This window comes from Rhinoraja longicauda, chromosome 9 (genome assembly GCF_053455715.1).
Source record: "Rhinoraja longicauda isolate Sanriku21f chromosome 9, sRhiLon1.1, whole genome shotgun sequence".
Classification (NCBI taxonomy): Eukaryota; Metazoa; Chordata; class Chondrichthyes; order Rajiformes; family Arhynchobatidae; genus Rhinoraja; species Rhinoraja longicauda.
In genome coordinates this window covers 67787299-67810925 of record NC_135961.1, presented here as the reverse complement: position 1 = coordinate 67810925, position 23627 = coordinate 67787299, and the positions used below count along the sequence as shown (strand labels likewise).

The following is a 23627-nucleotide window of genomic DNA, read 5'->3' as shown; positions in this document are numbered from 1 at the left end:
TTAGGTACGTGAAGAGGAAAAAAATAGTCAAGGCAAATGTGGGTCCCTTGAAGACAGAAGCAGGGGAATTTATTATGGGGAACAAAGATGGCAGACGAGTTAAACCGTTACTTTGGATCTGTCTTTACTGAGGAAGATACACACAATCTCCCAAATGTTCTAGGGGCCGGAAAACCTAGGGTGATGGAGGAACTGAAGGAAATCCACATTAGGCAGGAAATGGTTTTGGGTAGACTGATGGGACTAAAGGCTGATAAATCCCCAGGGCCTGATGGTCTGCATCCCAGGGTACTTAAGGAGGTGGCTCTAGAAATAGTGGAAGCATTGGAGATCATTTTTCAATGTTCTATAGATTCAGGATCAGTTCCTGTGGATTGGAGGATAGCAAATGTTATCCCACTTTTTAAGAAAGGAGGGAGAGAGAAAAAAGGGTAATTATAGACCAGTTAGTCTGACATCAGTGGTGGGGAAGATGCTGGAGTCAATTATAAAAGACGAAATTGCTGAGCATTTGGATAGCAGTAACAGGATCATTCCGAGTCAGCATGGATTTACGAAGGGGAAATCATGCTTGACAAATCTACTGGAATTTTTTGAGGATGTAACTAGGAAAATTGACGGGAGAGTCAGTGGATGTGGTGTACCTCGACTTTCAGAAAGCCTTCGACAAGGTCCCACATAGGAGATTAGTGGGCAAAATTAGAGCACATGGTATTGGGGGTAGGGTACTGACATGGATAGAAAATTGGTTGACAGACAGAAAGCAAAGAGTGGGGATAAATGGGTCCCTTTCGGAATGGCAGGCAGTGACCAGTGGGGTACCGCAAGGTTCGGTGCTGGGACCCCAGCTATTTACGATATACATTAATGACTTAGATGAAGGGATTAAAAGTACCATTAGCAAATTTGCAGATGATACTAAGCTGGGGGGTAGTGTGAATTGTGAGGAAGATGCAATAAGGCTGCAGGGTGACTTGGACAGGTTGTGTGAGTGGGCGGATACATGGCAGATGCAGTTTAATGTAGATAAGTGTGAGGTTATTCACATTAGAAGTAAGAATAGAAAGGCAGATTATTATCTGAATGGTGTCAAGTTAGGAAGAGGGGATGTTCAACGAGATCTGGGTGTCCTAGTGCATCAGTCACTGAAAGGAAGCATGCAGGTACAGCAGGCAGTGAAGAAAGCCAATGGAATGTTGGCCTTCGTAACAAGAGGAGTTGAGTATAGGAGCAAAGAGGTCCTTCTACAGTTGTACCGGGCCCTGGTGAGACCGCACCTGGAGTACTGTGTGCAGTTTTGGTCTCCAAATTTGAGGAAGGATATTCTTACTATTGAGGGCGTGCAGCGTAGGTTCACTAGGTTAATTCCCGGAATGGCGGGACTGTCTTATGTTGAAAGGCTGGAGCAATTAGGCTTGTATACACTGGAATTTAGAAGGATGAGGGGGGATCTTATTGAAACATATAAGATAATTAGGGGATTGGACACATTAGAGGCAGGAAACATGTTCCCAATGTTGGGGGAGTCCAGAACAAGGGGCCACAGTTTAAGAATAAGGGGTAGGCCATTTAGAACGGAGATGAGGAAGAACTTTTTCAGTCAGAGAGTGGTGAAGGTGTGGAATTCTCTGCCTCAGAAGGCAGTGGAGGCCAGTTCGTTGGATGCTTTCAAGAGAGAGCTGGATAGAGGTCTTAAGGATAGCGGAGTGAGGGGGTATGGGGAGAAGGCAGGAACGGGGTACTGATTGAGAGTGATCAGCCATGATCGCATTGAATGGCGGTGCTGGCTCGAAGGGCTGAATGGCCTACTCCTGCACCTATTGTCTATTGTCTATTGTCATACACTTCACTTGCAATTTCCATCCTGCCCTTAAATATACCTGGACTATCTCCGACATCTCCCTCCCGTTTCTGGACCTCACCATCTCCATCACAGGAGACAGACTAGTGACTGACATTTACTATAAACCCACTGACTCACACAGATATCTGGACTACACTTCTTCCCACCCGGTCCCCTGCAAAAAGTCTATCCCCTACTCCCAATTCCTCCATCTACGCCGCATCTGCGCCCGGGATGTGGTGTTTCACACTGGGGCGTCAGAGATGTCCTCATTCTTCAGGAAAAGGGGCTTCCCTTCTTCCATTATAGATGAGGCTCTCACTAGGGTCTCTTCTACATCCCGCAGCTCCACTCTTGCTCCCCCTCCCCCCACTCGCAACAAGGATAGAATCCCCCTCGTTCTCACCTTCCACCCCACCAGCCAGCGGATCCAACAAATCATCAGCCAACATTTCTGTCACCTACAACGAGACCCCACCACTGGCCATATCTTCCCATCCCCTCCCCTCTCTGCGTTCCGCAGAGACCGTTCCCTCCGTAACTCCCTGGTCCTTGCGTCCCTTCCTACCCAAAGCACCCCATCCCCGGGCACTTTCCCCTGCAAACGAACGAGATGCAACACCTGTCCTTTTACCTCCCCCCTCAACTCCATCCAAGCACCCAAACAGTCTTTCCAGGTGAGACAGAGGTTCACCTGCACCTCCTCCAACCTCATCTATGGCATCCGCTGCTCCAAATGTCATCTTATTTACATCGGCGAAACCAAGCACAGGCTCTGCGATCGCTTCGCTCAACCCCTGCGTTCGGTCCACTTTGGCCAAACTGGTGTCCCGGTGGCCAAGTACTTCAACTCCCCCTCCCATTCCCAGTCTGACCTTTCTGTCATGGGCCTCCTCCAGTGCCATAATGAGGCCCACCGGATATTGGAGGAACAGCACCTCATATTTCGCTTGGGCAGCTTGATATGAACGGTGGTATGAACGTCGACTTCTCCAATTTCAGATAGTTCCTCTGCCCCTCTCTTCCCCTCCTCCTTCCCGATCACCCTCTATCTTCCTGTCTCTACCTATATTCTTCCTTTGTCCCGCCCCCCTGACATCAGTCTGAAGAAGGGTCTCGACCAGAAAAGTCACCCATTCCTTCTCTCCTGAGATGTTGCCTGACCTGCTGAGTTACTCCAGCATTTTGTGAATAAATACCTTCGATTTGTCCCAGCATCTGCAGTTATTTTCTTATACAAAACTGGGTGTTAGTGTGAACTGTGAGGAAGATGCTATGAGGTTGCAGGGTGTCTTGGACAGGTTGTGTGAGTGGGCGGATGCATGGCAGATGCAGTTTAATGTGGATAAGTGTGAGGTTATCCACTTCGGTGGTTAGAATAGGAAGCCAGATTATTACAAGTTTGCAGTTTTGGTCTCCAAATTTGTGGAAGGATATTCTTGCTATTGAGGGCGTGCAGCGTAAGTTTACTAGTTTAATTCCCGGAATGGCGGGACTGTCATATGTTGAAAGACTGGAGCGACTAGGCTTGTATACACTGGAATTTAGAAGGATGAGAGGGGATCTTATCGAAACGTATAAGATTATTAAGGGGTTGGACACGTTAGAGGCAGGAAACATGTTCCCAATTTTGGGGGAAACAAGGGGCCACAGTTTAAGAATAAGGGGTAGGCCATTTAGAACTGAGATAAGGAAAAACATTTTCAGTCAGAGAGCTGTGAATCTGTGGAATTCTCTGCCTCAGAAGGCAGCGGAGGCCAATTCTCTGAATGCATTCAAGAGAGAGCTAGGTAGAGCTCTTAATGATAGCGGAGTCAGGGGGTATGGGGAGAAGGCAGGAACGGGGTACTGATTGAGAATGATCAGCCATGATCACATTGAATGGCAGTGCTGGCTCAAAGGGCTGAATGGCCTCCTCCTGCACCTATTGTCTATTGTCTATTACTACATTTCGGGTGGAGATTAGTCAGGGAGAAGGGAAATGAGAGATATAGACGATGATGTAGAGAGAGATAAAGAACAACGAATGAAAGGATTGATGTGTTCATCAGCGAGCATTCTGTAGCTCATGGTCAACATGAAGGCCAGGAATAACCATGACTTTTAACCATTCTACATTTCCTTGATCACATCTACTTTGATCTGTCCTTTTCACACCTTACCCTTCCACATATCTCTAGTCTTCCTCTCCCCTGACTCTCAGTCTGAAGAAGGGTCTTGACCTGAAACGTCACCCATTCCTTCTTTCCAAAGAAATGTGTAGGAAGGAACTGCAGATGCTGGTTTAAACCGAAGATAGACACAAAATGCTGGAGTAACTCAGCGGGACAGGCAGCTTCTCTGGAGAAAAGGAATGAGTGACGTTTCATGTTGAGACCCTTCCTCAGACTGATTGGTCTCCACAACCTCGATCTGGACTTTTTTTTCTCGTTTATTATTTTGTTTACAGTGTTCTTTGTTTACATATTCTGTTGTGGTGGTGCAGGTAAGGATTTCATTGTTCTGTCTGGGACATATGACAATAAAACACTCTTAACTTGACTTGAGTCTCTTGACTGAAGATAGACACAGAAAGGCAGAGTAACTCAGCGGGACAGGCTGTTTCGGGTCTAGACTCTTCTTCAAACTGGTCAGGGGAACGGGAATCGAGAGATGAAGAACAATGAATGAAAGGTACAGATATGCAAAAAAGTAACAATGATAAAGGACTTGGGTGGGGGACTTGGGTGGGGGACGAATGGAGAGAGAGAGGGAATTCCAGGTTACTTGAAGTTAAAAATTAATATTCATATTGTACATTAATATTCATACCATTGGGCTGTAAACTGTCCAAGCGAAATATGAGATGCTGTTCCTCCAATTTGCGTTTAACCTCACTCTGACAATGGAGGAGACCTAGGACAGAAAGGTCAGTGTGGGAATGGGAAGGAGATTAAAGTGTTTAGCAACTGGGAGATCAGGTAGGTGCAGGTGGACTGAGCGAATGTGTTCAGTGAAACAATAGCCCAGTCTACGATTGGACTCACTGATGCACAAGAGTCCACATCTTGCACACCAGATACAGTAGATGAGGTTGGAGGAGGTGCAAGTGAATCTCTGCCTAACCTGAAAGGACTGTCACCCCTGGACAGAGTCGAGGGAGGAGGTATAGGGACAGGTATTGCATCTCATGATGATGATGATGATGATAATAATGATAATGGTGGCGATGAGGATGATGATGATGAGGATGATGGTGTATCCTTCTTGTTTTGATGTGTTTATGCTTTATTCTTAATTGTTAACTGTATGTTTGTGTTGTGATCTGTGAGCAGAGCACCAAGGCACATTCCTTGTATATGCATACTTGGCCAATAAACTTATTAATTCTAATTCTAATGATGATGATGGTGAGGATGAGGATGATGAGATGATGATGATGAGGATGAGGATAATGATGAAGATGATGATGATGAGGATATGATGATGATGAGATGACAAGGATGATGATGATGATGAGGATGATGAGAATGAGGATGATATTTATTCACAAAATGCTGGAATAACTCAGCAGGTCAGGCAGCATCTCAGGAGAGAAGGAATGGGTGACGTTTCTGGTCGAGACCCTTCTTCAGACTGATGTCAGGGGGGCGGGACAAAGGAAGGATGTAGGTGGAGACAGGAAGATAGAGGGAGAACTGGGAAGGGGGAGGGGAAGAGAGGGACAGAGGAACTATCTAAAGTTGGAGAGGTCAATGTTCATACCACTGGGCTGCAAGCTGCCCAGGCGAAATATGAGGTGCTGTTCCTCCAATTTCCAGTGGGCCTCACTATGGCACTGGAGGAGGCCCATGACAGAAAGGTCAGACTGGGAGTGGGAGGGGGAGTTGAAGTGCTCAGCCACCGGGAGATCAGGTTGGTTAACGCGGACTGAGTGAATGTGTTGAGCGAAACGATCGCCGAGCTTGCGTTTGGTTTCGCCGATGTAACAAAGTTGACAACTAGAGCAACGGATGCAATAGATGAGGTTGGAGGAGGTGCAGGTCAACCTCTGTCTCACCTGGAAAGACTGTTTGGGTCCTTGGATGGAGTTGAGGGGGTAGGTAAAGGGACAGGTGTTACATCTACTGCGGTTGCAGGGATGGGGTGGTTTGGGTAGGAAGGGATGAGTGGACTTGGGAGTTACGGAGGGAGCGGTCTCAGCGGAACACAGAAAGGGGAAGGGATGGGAAGATGTGGCCAGTGGTGGGGTCCCGTTGTAGGTGACGGAAATGTTGGCGGATGATTTGTTGGATACGCTGGCTGGTGGGGTGGAAAGTGAGAACGAGGGGGATTCTGTCTTTGTTACGAATGGGGGGAGGGGGAGCAAGAGCGGAGCTGCGGGATGTAGAAGAGACCCTAGTGAGAGCCTCACCTATAATGGAAGAGGGGAAGCCCCGTTTATCTGAGGAATGAGGACATCTCTGATGCCCTAGTGTGAAACACCTCATCCCGGGCGCAGATGCGGCGTAGACGGAGGAATTGGGAGTAAGGGATAGACTTTTTGCAGGAGACCGGGTGGGAAGAAGTGTAGTCCAGATAGCTGTGCGAGTCAGTGGGTTTGTGGTAGATGTCCGTCACTAGTCTGTCTCCTGTGATGGAGATGGTGAGGTCCAGAAACAGGAGGGAGATGTCGGAGATAGTCCAGGTATATTTAAGGGCAGGATGGACTTAAATCTGACTTCTTCAGACTGAAGAAGGGTTTCGACCCGGAACGTCACCCGTTCCTTCTCTCCTGAGATGCTGCCTGTCCCGCTGAGTTACTCCAGCATTTTGTGAAATAAATACCTTCGATTTGTACCAGCATCTGCAGTTATTTTCTTACACATGATGAGGATGATGATGAGGATGATGATGAGGATGATGATGATGAGGATGATGATGAGGATGATGATGATAGGGCGGCATGGTAGCGCAGCGGTAGAGTTGCTGCTTTACAGCGAATGCAGCGCCGGAGACTCAGGTTCTATCCTGACTACGGGTGCTGCACTGTAAGGAGTTTGTACGTTCTCCCCGTGACCTGCGTGGGTTTACTCCGAGATCTTCGGTTTCCTCCCACACTCCAAAGACGTACAGGTATGTAGGTTAATTGACTGGGTAAATGTAAAAATTGTCCCTAGTGGGTGTAGGATAGTGTTAATGTACGGAGATCACTGGGCGGCACGGACTTGGAGGGCCGAAAAGGCCTGTTTCCGGCTGTATGTATATGATATGATATGATATGATGAGGATGATGATGAGTATGATGATGAGGATGATGATGAGGATGATGATGAGGATGATGATGAGTATGATGATGAGGATGATGATGAGGATGATGATGAGGATGATGATGAGGATGATGATGAGGATGATGATGAGGATGATGATGAGGATGATGATGAGGATGATGATGAGGATGATGATGAGGATGATGATGAGGATGATGATGAAGATGAGGATGCCCACCCCTTGTCGCGCATGCGCGGGGCCGCAAGGGCTGCCGGTAGTTGTAGTCATTTGTGTGGGTGGAGGCGGTGTGAGAAAGCGCGGGAAGAGGGAAAGTGAAGGGAGAGGAGAAGGAGGTGTTAATCTGAGGTAAAAAATAAAGTGTGGGCTCGGGGTTGGTTTACGGTGGGAGCTGGGAGCCGAGGGCCGGGGAGTGTGGTGTGGAAGGCCTCCGTTGCCATGACAGCGGGCGGCGTCGGTTGGGGACAGTGAGGGGGGCCGAGGCGCCGCCGCCACCGCCACCGCCACCGCCACCGCCACCACCGCCATCATGGACGACTGCGACCTGAAGAAGCTGGTGGTGTCTCCCGGCACCCTGGAGCCTTCCTTCCAGCCCAACATCAACCAGTACAGGCTGACGGTGGGCATGGAGGCGAAGAAGGTCACCGTGTACGCGGTGCCCAACAGCAACGGGGCCTCCTACCAGGTCAAGGTGAGTGGCCGCGACCTGCTCAACGCAGTGTGTGGGTGTGGGTGGGTGGGTGGGTGGACTCTTCTCCACAGATGCTGCCCTGTTACTCCAGCACTTAGGCAGCAACTCTGGACAGATGTGTACACACACCCACACCTATATACACACACCTATACATACACACTATCACACACACACACTTGCACACTCGCACACACACACACACACACACTCTCACACACAATCACACACCTATACATACACATACACACACCTATACACACACACACACAATCACACACCTATACATACATATACACACACAGCACCTATACATACATACACACGCACACACCTATACACACACACACACATACTCTCACACATACACACACACTCACACACACACTCTCATACACACACACACACGCACACACCTATACACACACACACATACTCTCACACATACACACACACACACACACACACACACACCTATACATATACACACACACACCTATACATATACACACACACACATCTATACATACACACTCTCACATACACACTCTCATTCGCACATACTCTCATGCACACACACACTCACACACACACACACACACACACACACCTATACATACACACTCTCACATACACACTCACTCGCAAATACTCTCATACACACGCACACTCACACACACACACACACACTCATATACACACACACACCTATACATACATACACACTCTCACTCGCACACTCACCCACACACACACACACACACCTACACCTATACATACATTCTCTCCTGAGATGCTGCCTGACCTGCTGAGTTACTCCAGCACTTTGTGAAATAAATACACCTATACATTCACACACACACACACACACACACACACACACACACACACACACACACACACACACACACACACACACACACACACACACACACCTATACATACATACACACTCTCACTCTCACATACACACTCGCACACTCACACACTCTCATACACACACGCACCTATACATACATACACACTCTCTCACTCTCACATACACACTCTCACTCTCACACACTCTCATACACACACACAAACACCTACACATACATACACATTCTCTCACTCCCAAATACACAATATCACTCTCACACGCACACTCACACACGCACTCTCACACACGCACTCTCACACACGCACTCTCACACACGCACTCTCACACACGCACTCACACACGCACTCTCACACACTCACTCTCACACACGCACTCTCACACAGGCACTCTCTCACACATTCTCACACACAAATGAACACACACACATATCTATATACATACATATATATATACACACACACAAAAGATAGACACAAAATGCTGGAATGCCCTCCACAATGTTTGGGACAAACACCATCATTTATTTATTTGACTCTGAACTCCACAGTTTGAGATTTGTAATAGAAAAAATCACATATGGTTAAAGTGTACATTGTCAGATTTTAATAAAGGCTATTTTTATACATTTTAGTTTCACCGTGTAGAAATGACAGCTGTGATTATACATAGTCCCCCCCCCATTTTAGGGCACCATAATGTTTGGGACACATGGCTTCACAGGTGTTTGTAATTGCTCAGCTATGTTTAATTGCCTCCTTAATGCAGGTATAAGAGAGCTCTCAGCACCTAGTCTTTCCTCCAGTCTTTCCATCATCTTTGGAAACTTTTATTCCTGTTTATCAACATGAGGACCAAGGTTTGGCCAATGAAAGTTAAAGAAGCCATTATGAGACTGAGAAACAAGAATAAAACTGTCAGAGACATCAGCCGAACCTTAGGCTTACCAAAATCAACTGTTTGGAACATCATTAAGAAGAAAGAAAACACTGGTGAGCTTACTAATCACAAAGGGACAGGCAGGCCAAGGAAGCCACAGCTGATGACGGAAGAATTCTCTCTATAATAAAGAAAAATCCCCAAACACCTGTCCGACAGATCAGAAACACTCTTCAGGAGGCAGGTGTGGATTTGTCAATGACCATTGTCCACAGAAGACTTTATGAACAGAAATACAGAGGCTACACTGCAAGATGCAAACCACTAGTTAGACGCACAAATAGGATGGCTAGGTTACAGTTTGCCAAGAAGTACTTAAAAGAGCAACCACAGTTCTGGAAAAAGGTCTTGTGGACAGATGAGACGAAGATTAACTTATGTCAGAGTGATGGCAAGAGCAAAGTATTGAGGAGAGAAGGAACTGCCCAAGATTGAAAGCATACCACCTCATCTGTGAAACACGGTGGTGGGGGTGTTATGGCCTGGGTATGTATGGCTGCTGAAGGAACTGGCTCACTTATCTTCATTGATGATACAACTGCTGATGGTAGTAGCATAATGAATTCTGAAGTGTATAGATACGTCCCATCTGTTCAAGTTCAAACAAATGCCTCAAAACTCATTGGCCGGCGGTTCATTCTACAGCAAGACAATGATCTCAAACATACTGCTAAAGCAACAAAGGAGTTTTTCAAAGCTAAAAAATGGTCAATTCTTGAGTGGCCAAGTCAATCACCCGATCTGAACCCAATTGAGCATGCCTTTTATATGCTGAAGAGAAAGCTGAAGGGGACTAGCCCCCAAATCAAGCATAAGCTAAAGATGGCTGCAATACAGGCCTGGCAGAGCATCACCAGAGAAGACACCCAGCAACTGGTGATGTCCATGAATCTCAGACTTCAAGCAATCATTGCATGCAAAGGATATGCAACAAAATACTAAACATGACTACTTTCATTTACATGACATTGCTGTGTCCCAAACATTATGGTGCCCTGAAATGGGGGGACTATGTTACGTATAAGCACTGCTGTAATTTCAACATGGTGAAACCAAAATGTATAAAAATACCCTTTATTAAAATGTGCACTTTAACCACATGTGATTTTTTTTCTCTATTACAAATCTCAATTTATTGAGTAGAGAGGCAAATAAATAAATGATGGGTCTTTGTCCCAAATATTATGGAGGGCACTGTGTACATGTCAATAGTGTTTTATTGTCATATGTCCCAGACAGAACAATGGATTTCTTACTTGCAGCAACACAACATAGTACACTGTAAACAATATAATAAACTAGAAAAAAAAGTTCAATGTGGGTATATGTTTATAAACACACATACAAATACACAAAATGGACTCTTTCCCCTTATCATCATTACTTTTTACATATCTTTCATTCATTTGTTTTATTTCTTTCTATATCACTGTCCATATCTCTCGTTTCCCTTTCCCCTACCTCTCAGTTTGAAGGGTCTCGATCTGAAACGTCACCTACTCATGCAGGTGCAGTGAAAAGCTTTTTTTGTGGCGTGCTATCCAGTCAGTGTGCTGAAAAAGGTTTAATGTTTAGTGCAAGGAAAAAGACCCTTTTTCAGAATATATTCATCACCGTCTCTTATTTCCCTTTTCATTTCCCCCCCCCCTTTCTTCCTGGCCCCTTCTACCCATAAATCTGACATTTCTGCCATCTCAACTGTGATCCCACCACCAGTTATATCTTCCCAATCCCATCCCTTTCCACTTTCCACAGAGACCACTCGCTCTGTAACTTTGTAACTCATTTGTAACTTCTTTCACTCATCCTTTCCCACCCAAACCGCCCTCTCCACAGGTACTTTTCCTTGCAACCACAGGAGATGTAACACCTGTCCCTATACCTCCTCCCTCACCTCCATCCAGAAACCCTAGCAGTCATTCCAAGTGAAACAGAGGTTCACATGCGCCTCCAAACCTCGTCTGCTGCTGTGCTTCCGATGTGGTCTCCTTTACATCGGCGAGACCGAATATAGATCAGGTAACCGTTTCACCGAATACTTGCACTGGGTCTGTCAAGGCCTGCTGGATCTCCCGCTTGCTGTCCATTTTAATTCCCATTCCCATACCGACCTTTCTGTCCTGAAACTCCTCCATTACCACAATGAGTCCTTCATTTGTCCATTTAATCTCCATATTCTTCTTTGAAGAGGTTTAATGGAGGAGCACAATGTTTTGATGTAATGAGTCCAGTATCTGATTTTCAACTTGTCAGCGTATGTGAAAACAGCAATCATCTGCCTAGAATTCTGTAATTTTGCAATTTATTACTTTTGTTTTGTTTTGTTCCAGGGTGCTGCTGGGAGTAAATCTATTACCCTTAACGAAGGTGTAAATAAAATTACAATTGAAGTTGCAGCTGAGGATGGAACTCTGAAGCATTATACAATAGAGGCAACCAAGCTTACCGCCAGTACTCCATTGCTGAGTGGACTGAAATTAGCTGAAAAGTTGGAGTTTGATCCTACGTTTTCAATGTCCGTGTTTGAATATACATGTATGTGGGTCATTTATTTGAATGCTGAAAGTTCATTCAGTTGCTCCAGTAGCATAGGTCAAGAGCTTTAGAAAACAGGTTGTGGAAAAAGAAAATATTTTGATCAGGATGTGTCATTAGGACCCCTTTAATAGGGAAAATAAACACTTCTAGTAGCCCGAAAGTCAGAAAGTTTGGCGTTCGGGTTTGGTGTTTTGGTATTGTATCGTTTGTCAGTGTTAATGAAAAAATTAATTTTATTGTCAAAGAAAGGAAGTTTACTTTTTATGTCACGTGCCTTCAGTGATTGCATGCTCCAGATTAATGCTGACCTTATGCCACATTAAACTGAACTGTGCATATCATCCACAATGCAAGAGAAATTCAGTGAATGTTACAAATGGATGCCGAAGGTAGACACAAAATGCTGGAGTAACTCAGAGGGTCAGGCAGCATCTCTGGAGAGAAGGAATGGGTGACGTTTCGGGTCGAGACCCTTCTTCAGACTGATTTCAGGGGAGGGGGCGGGACAAAGATAGGATGTAGTTGGATGACATCAGTCTGAAGAAGGGTCTCGACCCGATACGTCACCCATTCCATCTCTCCAGAGATGCTGCCTGAGCCGCTGAGTTACTCCAGCATTTTGTGTCTACCTTCAATTTAAACCAGCATCTGCAGTTTTTTTTCCTACAAATGGTTTACAACTTAATAAAATGAAGATGTACAGCAGATGGTAATATTAACAGGTATGCAGCATAGAAATATCAAACCTTGTTTTGTGACTATGCTGCACCTATTTTTGAAGCTTACACAATTTAAAAAAATATTCCCCCTATACTGACATTTTATTTGTTGAATGCCACATCAAAGTCGACACTAGTTTAGCAAGATAGTGTCGGTTTTTATATACAGTAGAATTGCAGATCAAAGGAATAGTATTTTAGACTTTGGTGATCCTTCCTCCGATTGTTTCAAAATTAAATGTAATGCATAAGCAGAACAAAGAATGTTCACAAGGTGTTTACACACATTGTTCTTTTTGAACAGGTCAGAGATAGTCATAGAGTTGAACAGCACAGAAATGATCCATCCACCACTATGGATAGGTTAGGTTTAGAGGATCATGGGCCAAACTCAGGCAGGTGTGACTGCTGTAGATGGGGCATGGGCAAGTTGGACCAAAGGGCCTATTTCCGTGCTCTTTGACTCTATGACATTCTAAGTCAACCTTTTTGCCCACCTGCACTAATCCCATTTCAAATCATAAAGCTACACAGCCCAATTCGAAATGCCCAACCAAACTAGTCCCAATTGCCTTTGCTTGGCCCATATCTCTCCAATCCATGCACCTCTCCAAATATGTTTTAAATGCTATAATTTTACCCATCTCTACCACTTCCTATGCAGATCGTTCCATGTAGCCATCACCTCCGCGTGGAAAAAGTTGCTTCTCATGATCCTTTAAAATTGTGCCTTCTAGTTTTAGCCTGCCTTACTTGGGGGAAAAGACTGACTATTCACCTTATCTATGCCCCTCGTGATTTTATAAACCTCTATAAGGTAATCCCTCAGTCTCCGAAGTTCCAGGGAAACAAGACCCAGTCTCTCCTTATAAATCAAACCATCCAGACCCGTTAACATCCTTGTAAATCATTATTGCATACTTTCCAGTTGAATGATATCCTTTCCTAGCAGGACACCAGAATTGTAAACAGCACTTCAAATGTGCTTTACCAGCACCTTGTACAGTCTAGTCAAGTGAGAGAGATAGATTTAGCTCTTAGGGCTAACGGAATCAAGTAATAAGGGGAAAAAGAAGGTACTGATTTTAGATGATCAACCATGATCATATTGAATGGCGGTGCTGGCTCGAATGGCCTAATCCTGCACCTATTTTTCTATGTTTCTATGTATCCTATGCTTGCCTATCTCAATGTCTCTTAAACATGGTATCTGACTCCACACCTGATTTAGTACCGAGTTCTCAATATAAACCACTGAATATAAAAGTTTTCCCTCAAATCCTAGGGGTTAGGAGGGAGAGATAGATCAGCCATGATTGAATGGCGGAGTAGACTTGAAGGGCCGAATGGCCTAATTCTAGCCCTATTCCTTATGACCAATCCTTTTAAAAACTCCACCTTTAAGCTATGCCTTTCCTACCATGTGAAGATTCTGACTATCTTCCCTATCTATGCCTCATGAAATATCAGATAGCTCCAAAAGTCCAACCCAATGACTGTTCCATTCCTGGAAAAACAAACCTTGCCTATCCAACTTCTGAAGTCCTGATCCAGGCAACATGATGAGCATTTGTGGGCACTGGGCCTATACTCGCTGGAGTTTAGAAGAATGAGGGGGGGACCTCATTGAAACGTACAGAATAGTGAAAGGCTTGGATACAATGGATGTGGAGAGGATGTTTCCACTCGTGGGAGAGTCTAGGACCAGAGGTCTTATCCTCAGAATTAAAGGACGTTCTTTTAGGAAGGAGATATGTATTTAGTCGGAGGATGGTGAATCTGTGGAATTCTTTGCCACAGAAGTCTGGAGTCTAAGTCAGTGGATATTTTTAAGGCAGAGATAGATAGATTTTTGATTATTACAGGTGTCTGGGTGTTATGGGGAGAAGGCAGGAGAATGAGGTTAGGAGGGAGAGATAGATCAGCCGTGATAGAATGGCCTACTTCTACTCCTATTCCTATGACCTTGATGGGCCGAATGGCCTACTTCTACTCCTATTCCTATGACCTTATGACCATTCTGCTGAAGCTCCTCTGCCCTCTCTCCAGCACGACCACATTCTTCCTACAGCGTGATCCGCAGAGCAAGCGTAATAAATTTTAAATTAAATAAACATTTTAAAGAACATGGGGCGGCACAGTGGCACAGCAGTGGAGCTGCCGACTTACAGGGCCAGAGACCCGAGTTTGATCCTGATTACAGGTGCACGCCTGTACAGTGTTTGCATGTTCTTCCTGTGACCTCGTGGGTTTTATGACAATAGACAATAGGTGCAGGAGTAGGCCATTCGGCCCTTCGAGTCAGCACCACCATTCAATGTGATCATGGCTGATCATTCTCAATCAGCACCCCGTCCCTGCCTTCTCCCCATACCCCCTGACTCCGCTATCCTTAAGAGCTCTATCTAGCTCTCTCTTGAATGCATTCAGAGAATTGGCCTCCACTGCCTTCCGAGGCAGTGAATTCCACAGATTTACAACTCTGACTGAAAAAGTTTTTCCTCATCTCCGTTCTAAATGGCCTACCCCTTATTCTTAAACTGTGGCCCCTTGTTTCCCCCAACATTGGGAACATGTTTCCTGCCTCTAACGTGTCCAACCCCTTAATAATCTTATATGTTTCGATAAGATCTCCTCTCATCCTTCTAAATTCCAGTGTATACAAGCCTAGCCGCTCCAGTCTTTTCTCCAGGTGCTCCAGATTCCAAAGGCGTGCAGGATGGTAGGTTAATTGGCTTCTGTAAATTGGCTCCAGTGTGTGGTACAGAACGAGTGTACGGGAGATTGCTTCTCAGCGCCGACTCAGTGGGCCGAAGAGCCTGTTTCCACACTGTATCTCCAAACTAAACTACAGTGCTACCTTCTCAACATTAGGTGTTTTTTATTTTAAAATCTCTTGCCAGAACCATTTTAACATTAAGGTGTTAATTGGATATAATTAACCAAACATTTCATCCTGCAGCTAAACATTATTTGGAAATAAAATTTGAAAGTCAAGCAAATATGGTAGTGCCAAAATCTCCTCCCAAACCTACCTTTACATCTATATTTGATGTTGTAAATCTTACATTGAAATTAAAGACAAACAATTTTTCTCTCCGACTTTACTCGGATAGGAAAGGTTGGTGATTATTTGCAACGAGTTGTCGGAGAAAACTAGATGCGGGTACAATTGTGACAAATATTTGTTCAGTGGATAGGAGAGGCCTAGAGAGGGAGAGATAGATCAGCCATGATTGAATGGTGGAGTAGACTTGATGGGTGGAATGATTTAATTCTCTTCCTATCACTTATGAACTTCGGGATATGGGCCAAATGCAGGTAAATGGAACCTGCTCAGGTAGACATCTTAGTCGTCATGGACAAGTTGGGATGTACGATTCTGTGACGTGGTTGGGACGATCAATTGTAGGGTGTTGGATCAAGGACGTTTTGTGATTGTATTCTAATTATCCATATGTTCACTTAAGTTCATGATAGTCCGTAGAATGTGTAGGGTGACATTATTTAGAAATAAAATTTGAAAGTTAAGCCAATATGGTAGTGCCAACACCATATTGAAACTGTGGTAAACATAAAACTATGAAACTATTATTCAGTGCACGTCAAAGATGATTCCAAATATTAAAATATATTCTCTTGTATTCATGTATTAGGTTCAGCACCATTCCATATGACCTCTATAATTGTTCAGCCAACAGTGCCGGACAATAAAATGAAAGTTACTACTAATGGGTCAGATGTCAGTGCCCCAGTGAAGCTATTAATGGGAAATACCAAAGTCGAAGTGAATGTTACATCAGCAAATGGCACTCAATCCCAGGTAGAATGCAACTGTTCTATTTCATTAAAGTTTCATTGAATCTGTTTATTTTCTTGCAATTTAAAAGTATTTGAAATCGGTTTACAAAATAAAGTAAAAACTATTATTTAATAATCACTCTGCCGAAGCAGCCCATTTAGCACAGCAGGTCAGTGCTGGTAATTAATCTCCACCAGGGTTCCCCTGTGCAAAACACAATGTTGGTCTCCTAATCTGAGGAAAGACATTCTTGCCATAGAGGGAGTACAGAGAAGGTTCACCAGATTGATTCCTGGGATGGCAGGACTTTCATATGAAGACTGGATAGACTCGGCTTGTACTCGCTGGAATTTAGAAGATTGAGGGGGGATCTTATAGAAACTTACAAAATTCTTAAACGGTTGGACAGGCTAGATGCAGGAAGATTGTTTCCGATGTTGGGGAAGTCCAGAATAAGGGGTCACAGTTTAAGGATAAGGGGGAAGTCTTTTAGGACCGAGATGAGAACGTTTTTTTTCACACAGAGAGTGGTGAATCTGTGGAATTCTCTGCCACAGAAGGTAGTTGAGGCCAGTTCATTGGATATATTTAAGAGGGAGTTAGATGTGGCCCTTGTGGCTAAAGGTATCAGGGGGTATGGAGAGAATGCAGGTACATGATACTGAGTTGGATGATCAGCCATGATCATATTTAATGGCGGTGCAGGTTCGAAGGGCCGAATGGCCTACTCCTGCACCTATTTTCTATGTTTCTATGTTTCAGCGAGTCAGGCAGGATCTGTGGAGGGAATGGACAGAAATCGGGATCTTTTGTCACACCAATTGGAAAGGGGGCGGGGGGGAAGAAACCTGGGAAAGGGAGGTGGGGGCGGGACAAAGCCCAGCAAGTGATAGGTGGATACAAGTCAGGGTTGGGGCTTGATTGGCAGGCAGATCGGCCTGAAGAAGGGGGACACAGTGGTACAGCGGTAGTTGCTGCCTGAGACCCGGGTTCGATCCTGACTACCGGTGCTGGCTGTACTGCCACACGTCCTCCCTGTGACCTTGTAGGTTTTCTCTGGGGGCTCCGGTTTCCTCTCACATAACAAAGACGTACAGGTTTGTAAGTTAAATGGCTTGGTGTAATTGTAAATTGTCTCTAATGTGAGTAGGATAATGTTAATTTGCGGGATTCACTGGTCGGTGCGAACTCGGTGGGCCGAAGGGCCTGTTTGCACATCTGTATCTCTAAACTAAACTAAAAGACCAACCATATTGTGCACCGCAACATCCCTCCTTCAATTGTCTCCAATCCCTTCTCCCCCTACCTCATTGTGATCATCTTTCCTGCTCCCATTCTCCTCTTCCCACTATTCTCTCCCTCTCTAAACCTAATCACTCCTGATTCCTCTTTCAGAAGAAGTCAAGTCAAGTCAAGTCAATTTTATTTAAACGTTTAAACACAACCCACGTTGACCAAAGTGCTGTACATCAGTGCAGGTACTAAAAAAGAACATACAATAGAACATAAACCTAACAACACAGACATAAACAGTTCACAGCGCCCCCTCAGAGAGCCTCAAACGCTAGGGAATAGAAGTAGGTTTTGAGCCTGGACTTAAAGGAGTCGATGGAAGGGGCAGTTCTGATGGGGAGAGGGATGCTGTTCCACAGTCTAGGAGCTGCAACTGCAAAAGCGCGGTCACCCCTAGACCGCAGGACAGTCAGTAGCCCCAAGTCGGCCGACCTGAGGGACCTGGCGTTTGAGTCGTGGGTTGGAAGATTTTTGATATGGGGGGGGGGGGGGCAAGCCCGTTTAGGGCTTTGTATGTGAATAGGAGGTGCTTGAAATCGATTCTGTCCCGTACTGGGAGCCAGTGGAGAGAGGCCAGAATCGGGGTGATGTGGTCCCTTTTACGGGTACCCGTCAGGAGTCTCGCTGCGGCGTTTTGGACCAATTACAGGCGGGACAGAGATGATTGGCTGATCCCAGTGTATAGGGAGTTGCAGTAGTCTAGGCAGGAGGAAATGAATGCGTGGATCATTTATTTCTAGATCGTCAAATTGGAGGAATGGTTTGATTTTAGCTGTGGTTCGAAGCTGGAAGAAACGCTTTTACCACAGAGTTGTCTTGCTTGTCAAACTTAAAAGCGGAGTCCAATATGCCAAGGTTGTTGACATGAGGTTTGACTAGGGTGGATGCCTTCCAAGGCTGCCTGTTGTCGTTTTGATGGAGTCGGGGGGTGGTGGGGGGGGGGCGAATAGGATGACCTCACACTTGCTCTCGTTTAACTGAAGGAAGTTCTGTGCCATCCACCATGTTATGTCATCAAGGCAGTGCATGAGGCTGATTAAACTTGACCGGTTGTTGGGTTTCAGGGGGAGATATTGGTTCACATCCAAAACGCTTTATGCGGTTTTCTCATACAAAAGCTTTTCCACTACATCATGTGCGAGAGAATAACATTGCTAAGTAGTTTGGCCATAACTGAAATGGAATCCCACACAGCACCCCTTGGATATGACTTTCCACTATACTGCAGTATACTATCTAGACTTGTAGGTTGTAAATGCAGTGAGAAGACAAATGTAGCAAGGAAGAACTGGGGCAAAGAAGGGGATAGAGTCTTTACAGGAAGCAAGGTGGGAAGAAGTGTAGTCAAGGTAGCTATGGGAGTCAGTAGGTTTGTAGTAGATGTCGGTCAATAGTCTGTTTCCCGTGATGGGGACGGTGAAATCTAGAAACGATAGGGAGATGTAGGAGATGGTCCAAGTAAATTTGAGAGCAGGATGGAAATTAGGGGTGAAGTTGATGAAGTCAGTGAGTTCTGCATGGGTGCAGGAGGTAGCACCAATGCAGTCGTCAATGTAGTGGAGGTAGAGTTTGGGGATAGGCCTGGAACAAGGATTGTTCGACATACCCTACAAAGAGGCAGGCATTGCTAGGACCCATGCGAGTGCCCGTAGCTACGCCTTAGATTTGGAGGAAGTGCGAGGAGTCGAAGGAGAAGTTGTTGAGGGTGAGGACCAGGTCTGCTAGGCGGAGGAGAGCATTGGTAAATGGAAATTGGCTGGTTCTGTGGGTCGAGGAAGAAACAGAGGGCTATAAGACCCTCCAGGTGGGGGGTGGAGGTGTAGAGTGACTGGACATCCATAGAAAAGATGAGGGAGTGGAGGCCTGGAAAACAAAGTCATTGAGAAGACGAAGTGCATGTGAGGCATCTTGGACACAGGTAGGGATTTTTTTCCCCAGTGTTCTGGGCAATATTTGTCCTTAAAACAGCAACATCAAAACTACCTGTTATTATAATATTGAGACACAAGGAATTGCAGATGTTGGAATCTAGACGAGAATTTAAAAATGATGGAAGAACTCAGCAGGTCAGGCAGCAGCTCTGGAGGGAATGGACGGACAAAGTTTTCAGTCGGACCTTTCTATAGACTGATGGAGAAGGGGGGGATCAGATGAACGAGACACGTGATAGGTGTACACAGATGAGGGAAGATGATTGGCAGAAAGATGGAGTAAGTGACAAATGCTGGAGGTGAAAAGGAGTCTGTAGTTTAGAAACATAGAAACATAGAAAATAGGTGCAGGTGGAGGCCATTTGGCCCTTCGAGCCAGCACCGCCATTCAATGTGATCATGGCTGATCATCCACAATCAATAACCCGTACCTGCCTTCTCCCCATATCCCTTGATTCCACTGGCCCCTAGAGCTCTATCTAACTCTTAAATCCATCCAGTGATTTGGCCTCCACTGCCCTCTGTGGCAGAGAATTCCACAAATTCACTACTCTCTGGGTGAAAAAGTTCCTTCTCACCTCAGTTTTAAGTTTCTGGTGTCTCAGTCGACGTTTTAGATTGGGACCCTTCATCTAGACATTCATTTACCTGCACAGACAGCCCATAATGCTGTTGAACAATAGACAATAGGTGCAGGAGTAGAACGTTCAGCCCTTCAAGCCAGCACCACCATTCAATGTGATCATGGCTGATCATTCTCAATCAGTACCCCGTTCCTGCTCTCTCCCCATACCCCCTGACTCCGCTATCCTTAAGGGCTCTATCTAGCTCTCTCTTGAATGCATTCAGAGAATTGGCCTCCACTGCCTTCTGAGGCAGAGAATTCCACAGATTCACAACTCTCTGACTGAAAATGTTTTTCCTCATCTCAGTTCTAAATGGCCTACCCCTTATTCTTAAACTGTGGCCCCTTGTTCTGGACTCCCCCAACATTGGGAACATGTTTCCTGCCTCTAACGTGTCCAACCCCTTAATAATCTTATATGTTTCGATAAGATCCCCTCTTATCCTTCTAAATTCCAGTGTATACAAGCAGGGCCGTCTTAACGCATGGGCCTGATGGGCACTTGCCCGGGGCCCCACGAGCATAGGGGCCCCATGCTGATCTGTGTATGTTAAGTGACTTGCAATAAATAAATACTACTTTAAAAATGTAGGTTCAATAAGTGCTTTTTTCGCAACATTTTCGGTCCCTAAGTGCTTCTCACAGCGATCTGTAAGTGCTTTTCGCAACAATGTAGCACCCTAAGTCCATCGTTAAGTGCTTTTCGGTAAGTGCTTTTCGCCGGCACGACAGGGGGGGGCTGGTAGGGAAAGGGGGGTGGCGAGAGTAATGGTAGGGGCCCCAGTACACTGCTTTGCCCGGGGGCCCATAATGCTGTAAAAACGGCCCTGTATACAAGCCTAGTCGCTCCAGTCTTCCAATGTATGACAGTCCCGCCATTCCTGGAATTAACCTAGTAAACCTAAGCTGCACGCCCTCAATAGCAAGAATATCCTTCCTCAAATTTGGAGACCAAAACTGCACACAGTACTCCAGGTGCAGTCTCACTAGGGCCCTGTACAACTGCAGAAGGACCTCTTTGCTCCTATACTCAACTCCTCTTGTTATGAAGGCCAACATTCCATTGGCTTTCTTCACTGCCTGCTGTACCTGCATGCTTCCTTTCAGTGACTGATGCACTAGGACACCCAGATCTCGTTGTACGTCCCCTTTTCCTAACTTGACACCATTCAGATAATAATCTGCCTTCCTATTCTTACCACCAAAGTGGATAACCTCACACTTATCCACATTAAACTGCATCTGCCATGCATCCGCCCACTCACACAACCTGTCCAAGTCACCCTGCAACCTCATAGCATCTTCCTCACAGTTCACACTGACACCCAGCTTTGTATCATCTGCAAATTTGCTAATGGTACTTCTAATCCCTTCATCTAAGTCATTAATTGATGTGTTACTCCTTTTTTGGTCATAAATTGATGTGTTGCTTTTGCCGTACTGAACTGAATCTCAACTTTAAATGAGCTTCATTTTCCATGAAAAATGTTGTGGCATGCTGAGGTTGTGAAAGATTTAGCTGTAATGTAATTTTTCTCTTGTAATTAACATTGATTTAAATCACAATTAACTTTCCACCTCCTGCCCCATCCAATTAAGTTGGATGCCACTGATGTTAAAACTCTATTTAAATGCAAATGGTGATTGCACAAAGGTTCTGTAATGGGAAGAGCGCCACCCTAACCATTGGAAGATGTGACATCCTTCAAGTGTGCAATTTGAAAGGAGTCAATAATGACAAACATGAACTATTTGTTCTGGTGTTAAATTAGAACCACCATTTTAGATTTAGATTTTTTAGATTTAGATTTAGAGATATAGCGCGGAAGCAGGCCCTTCGGCCCACCGAGTCCGCGCTGCCCCGCGATCCCCGCACATTAACACTATCCTACACACACTAGGGACAATTTTTTACATTTTACCCAGTCAATTAACCTACATACCTGTACGTCTTTGGAGTGTGGGAGGAAACCGAAGATCTCGGGGAAAACCCATGCAGGTCACGGGGAAAACGTACAAACTCTGTACAGACGCCGACCGTAGTCAGGATCGAACCTGAGTTCGCTGTAAGGGGGCAACTCTACCGCTGCGCCACCGTGACGGTGGAATGTGGATGTGGAGAGGATGTTTCCACTAGTGGGAGAGTCTAAGACCAGAGGTCATAGCCTCAGAATTAAAGGACGTTCCTTTAGGAAGGAGATGAGGGGGAATTTCTTTAGTCAGAGGGTGGTGAATCTGTGGAATTCACTGCCGCAGAATGCTGTGGAGGCCAAGTCAGTGGATATTTTTAAGGCAGAGTTAGGTAGATTATTGATTAGTATGGGTGTCGGGGGTTATGGGGAGAAGGCAGGAGAATGGGGTTAGGAGGGAGAGATAGATCAGCCATGATTGAATAGACTTGGTGGGTTGAATGGCCTAATTCTACTATAACTTATGAACTGATCAGAATCCTTCACTGCATTCGTCAGATAATAAGGGTTTTGACATTATTGACTAATAATATTTTGATAATATTGATAATTTTGAAACTTTCCTGCATAGATATATCGGATTATTGTTGTTCACACTCGCTTTCCATGGTCCATCACTTTTGCGCATTCAAGTGATGCTACTGACTTTGAGTGCCCTATAATCCTCAAGGCTTTCTACCAGCCAGTCTCTATCAAAGGAAGGTAAGTACCTTTTCTTGAACCTACTGACTCAAATGAATGTTCTTTCTTCCACTACCACAACGAAAGAACTGAGTGATTTCTTCTGGCGTTCAACCATAGAAACATAGAAACATAGAAAATAGGTGCAGGAGTAGGCCATTCGGCCCTTCGAGCCTGCACCGCCATTCAATATGATCATGGCTGATCATCCAGCTCAGTAGCCTGTACCTGCCTTCTCTCCATACCCCCTGATCCCTTTAGCAAAAAGGGCCACATCTAACTCCCTCTTAAATATAGCCAATGAACTGGCCTCAACTACCTTCTGTGGCAGAGAATTCCACAGACTCACCACTCTCTGTGTGAAGAAATGTTTTCTCATCTCGGTCCTAAAAGACTTCCCCCTTATCCTTAAGCTGTGACCCCTGGTTCTGGACTCCCCCAACATCGGGAACAATCTTCCCGCATCTAGCC

General features: G+C 45.2%; 1 protein-coding gene across 1 annotated transcript in view; it reads left to right on the top strand.

The window, feature by feature from the left end:
- Positions 1 to 3920: 3920 nt before the first annotated feature.
- The window catches only part of LOC144597082 (uncharacterized), a 49787-nt gene continuing 30080 nt past the window's right edge, over positions 3921 to 23627 (top strand). The window contains exons 1-6 of the mRNA XM_078405998.1: positions 3921 to 3926; positions 7091 to 7333; positions 7536 to 7781; positions 11928 to 12132; positions 16511 to 16677; positions 23047 to 23177. Of these exons, the coding sequence (XP_078262124.1) occupies positions 3921 to 3926; positions 7091 to 7333; positions 7536 to 7781; positions 11928 to 12132; positions 16511 to 16677; positions 23047 to 23177 (998 nt within the window). The remainder of the gene's footprint in view (positions 3927 to 7090; positions 7334 to 7535; positions 7782 to 11927; positions 12133 to 16510; positions 16678 to 23046; positions 23178 to 23627) is intronic.